Source organism: Phoxinus phoxinus, assembly GCF_949152265.1.
Source record: "Phoxinus phoxinus genome assembly, chromosome: 9".
NCBI lineage: Eukaryota > Metazoa > Chordata > Actinopteri > Cypriniformes > Leuciscidae > Phoxinus > Phoxinus phoxinus.
The window spans coordinates 33,965,129-33,968,772 of NC_136884.1; the positions used below are offsets into that span (position 1 = coordinate 33,965,129).

Here is a 3,644-nt window from a genome sequence, read left to right on the forward strand (position 1 = left end):
CCAGGAGCTTAAAGTGGAGAGGGTGAGCAGTTTTAAATATCTAGGTGTCCACATCAGTGAGGACCTCACTTGGACACCTCATATCACGCAGCTGGTCAAGAAGGCCCAACAGCGGCTGTATTTTTTGAGGAGGCTGAGGAGGTTTGGCATGTCGCCCAAGATCCTCAAAAACCTCTACAGCTGCGTTATTGAGAGTGTCATGACGAACTGCATCACTGTGTGGTATGGTAGCACTACTGCTATGGACCGCAAACACCTGCAGAGAGTGGTGAAGACTGCACAGAAGATCACCAGGACTCCACTACCCTCTCTGCAGAGCATCTACCACTGCAGAGTCCGCAGAAGAGCTGCTTCCATCCTCAAAGACCCCTCCCACCCCCAGCACGAACTGTTCACACTTCTACCCTCAGGACGGAGGTACAGAAGTGTGAAATGCAGGACTTCCAGACTTGAGAACTCTTTTTTCCCCTCTGCCATCAGACTCCTAAACAGCTGATAGGAGTATGTTGAAACTCTATTATTTTATATAGAACTGCACTACCTCATTTTAAATTTTTAGCTTTTTATTGCTCTTATTAAGAAATGCACTTAACATTATTGCCTTCATTGCTTTTACTGTTCACTTTGTGTATTTTTGTTGTATGATATTGTATTTATTGGATGACATTTGGTGTGGAACGGCAAAGTAAGCATTTCATTGTGCAGGGAAACTATGTTTTCTGTCTGTGCATATGACAATAAACTCTTTGAACTTGAACTTGAAAACCCTCTCAGCGTCTGCATTTGAATGAGGGAGCACTAACACTAATGCAGCTATTTTAGAAAGCCTCTCAAACTGGTCACCTTTGAAAAAAGGAACCAAGAGCCTCTATTACTCAAATGCTTTGCTTTTATGATTTCAATTAAAAATGTGTATAAAAATGTGTATGTCAAATATTTCTTACCTTGCTCTTGATTGAGGACATACTCCCCCAAAACTCCTCAACATTAAAGGTTGTGGGATCTTTGGGCATGGGGATATGCTTCAGAAGGGCCTCCTTCAGGGGGAGTTTGTTGACTCCGTACTCCACAGCCCTGACCAGAAACGCCAGTGCTGCCTGCTGGAATAGCTGCACCTCTTGAGGTGTGATGTCTCCAGCCTCAAGGAGCCTGTCCAGGTAGTTTAAACAATATCTCAGAATCAAAATCACTTTGGCCACATTTACACATAGCCGGGTATTTAGAGAAACGAATATTTCCCCCCCTCCGTTTTCAATAATAACATTGTGCACACAACCCGCATAAATACGCCGTCGAGCGCCTTTATAACTATGCCAAACCTATGGGCGGCAGTGTAGGGAGAAGGATAAAGCCATGCAAGCCAATCAGAATCCTCAGAATCGACAAGAGAGAACCTAAAACCCCGTTTCTCCCAGTTGACACGACAACACATAACCGGCGTTTTCAGAAATCTCCACTTTGGCCGGAGTTTTTAGAAATAATCGTTTTCTGGGATAAAAACGGCGTTTTCGTGTAAATGACAGGCCAAAATGCAGAGAAATATCTGCGTTTTTCCATCGTGTAAACGGGGCCTTTAACTCAAAATTGAATAGACAAACAGTAAGTGCACATAGATTCAGCAAAATATGCACAATAAGTGCAAGTGGTTGAAGGTATTCCTCTATGTAAACATACTATTTTACCCATAGCCTACATATACATTGTATGCCTGCCTACACACATGTTATACCTTTTCCATAACATCAGAGATATCGCCCAATAACAATCTTCCCAAAAAGTATATTTGAAGTTAATGAGAATACAGGTTTATCTCCTTATGTGATACTTAAAAGTTTTACCTGGCAGTTGGTTTAGGTCCTTGTAGAGGATGTCATGGACTTGTCGGCCCTGTAGTGCTAACGGCATCATGAACCTCGCACACAGTTTCATGATGAACTTTGTCATCTGCAAATTTGTAGTTCATAAAAAAAATCCATGCATTACTTGAAAAAGGACATATCAGCCAATGAAAAATAAGCAGATATCCTTGGCAGCAAGATGGCCCAACCCTTGCATTTTACCTCTCCATGGAGCTGGAAGATGGAAGACCTTTCTCTCTGGAGGAGGAGGTTCAGTGTGGAGAACATTGGCAGCGTTGCTTGAAAGAAGAGGAGGTACACTTCAGTCAAGGGCTTGAAAAAAGCATCCACCAGCCTTCTAAACCTTGGTTGTTTTTCATCTGTAAATAAAAACAGGCTGTGCTTAAAAAAACATATTTTAGTCTGGTGCAATTCACCTGTACTACTGTCAATGAAAATAGCAACATACTTAAAGACTTAAAGTAGGTGGTAAGTGGCCCATACTGCCGCAGAACTCGTGTAATACATCTCTCCAGTCTTAACCATCGCACTGAAATGTGCAACAGCATTTCCATGTACTCGCTGTCATGGAAGTCACAAAATTCTGGGGAAAATATATATATATACATAACATCAATTGCAAACAAATGTAAAAATGTAGAGCTGGTTGAATCACAAACCTGCCAGGTAACCTTTACGGTTGTTGCTTCCCTTAAACCAATACCCAACATCCACAGTCAGATCCTCTGGATCAAATCCAGATATCTGCAATACATTAATTCAAATATTTATTACAACACTATCAGCAAACTGTTTTACTTAGCATTGGGCTTAACAGATTGGTAATATATTAATTAATATTAATTACCAATATATATATATATATATATTAATATATTAATATATTGGTAATATATAAAGTGTACATGTTTCAACTTACTTCCAAAAATCCACACACCCTCAGCAAACCGCCACTGCTGCGCAGCTTTCCCTCTTCTCCAGATGACCTTTAGGATCCTCCAAAGCCGGTATAGCAACTTGGGACAGTGTTACAAGGTATACAAACACTGTCCCAAGTTGCTATACCGGCTTTGGAGGATCCTAAAGGTCATCTGGAGAAGAGGGAAAGCAGCGCAGCAGTGGCGGTTTGCTGAGGGTGTGTGGATCCCTAAAGAGGAGGACGCCAAAGAGATCAGCCAGTTCAGAATCATCTCACTACTCGGTGTTGAGGGGAAGATCTTCTTTAGCATTGTGGTTAGGAGGCTGGCTGACTTCTTCCTTAAGAACGGTACATCGACACCTCAGTGCAGAAAGGCGGCATTTCTGGTGTACCGGGGTGTTTAGAACACACAGGCGTGGTCACACAGCTCCTTAGAGAAGCAAGGGAGAACAAGGGAGAGGGCAGTGAGGGCACCATGGGAGAGGGCACCATGTTCCAGCTACAGTCAGAGACCTAATTCTGGATTATTACAGCGAGTTCAGTCTGAGAGTCTCAACAGGGTCAGTAACATCGGAGTGGCACAGATTGGAGGTTGGGATTTTCACAGGCTGCACCATCTCTGTGATCCTGTTCGCACTAGCAATGAACATGTTAGTAAAATCTGCTGAACCAGAGTGTAGAGGCCCCAAGTCCAGGTCCGGGATCCGCCAACCACCAATCCGTGCGTTCATGGACGACTTGACAGTAACCACTGAGTCAGTGCCTGGAGCCAGATGGATCTTGAGAGGCCTAGAGAGGCTGTTGGGATGGGCCAGGATGTCTTTTAAGCCAGCAAAGTCAAGATCCTTGGTCCTGAAGAAGGGCAG

General features: G+C 43.2%; 1 protein-coding gene across 1 annotated transcript; it reads right to left on the reverse strand.

The window, feature by feature from the left end:
- Positions 1-760: 760 nt before the first annotated feature.
- On the reverse strand, positions 761-3,428 carry LOC307004019 (uncharacterized protein; the record flags this gene model as incomplete). The annotated part of the gene is made up of 8 exons (XM_079622960.1): positions 761-843; positions 945-1,149; positions 1,839-1,944; positions 2,061-2,218; positions 2,308-2,442; positions 2,519-2,603; positions 3,139-3,208; positions 3,310-3,428. 7 exons carry the CDS (start codon positions 3,426-3,428, stop codon positions 1,040-1,042), a joined length of 783 nt encoding a protein of 260 aa, XP_079479086.1. The 3' UTR covers positions 761-843; positions 945-1,039.
- Positions 3,429-3,644: the final 216 nt, after the last annotated feature.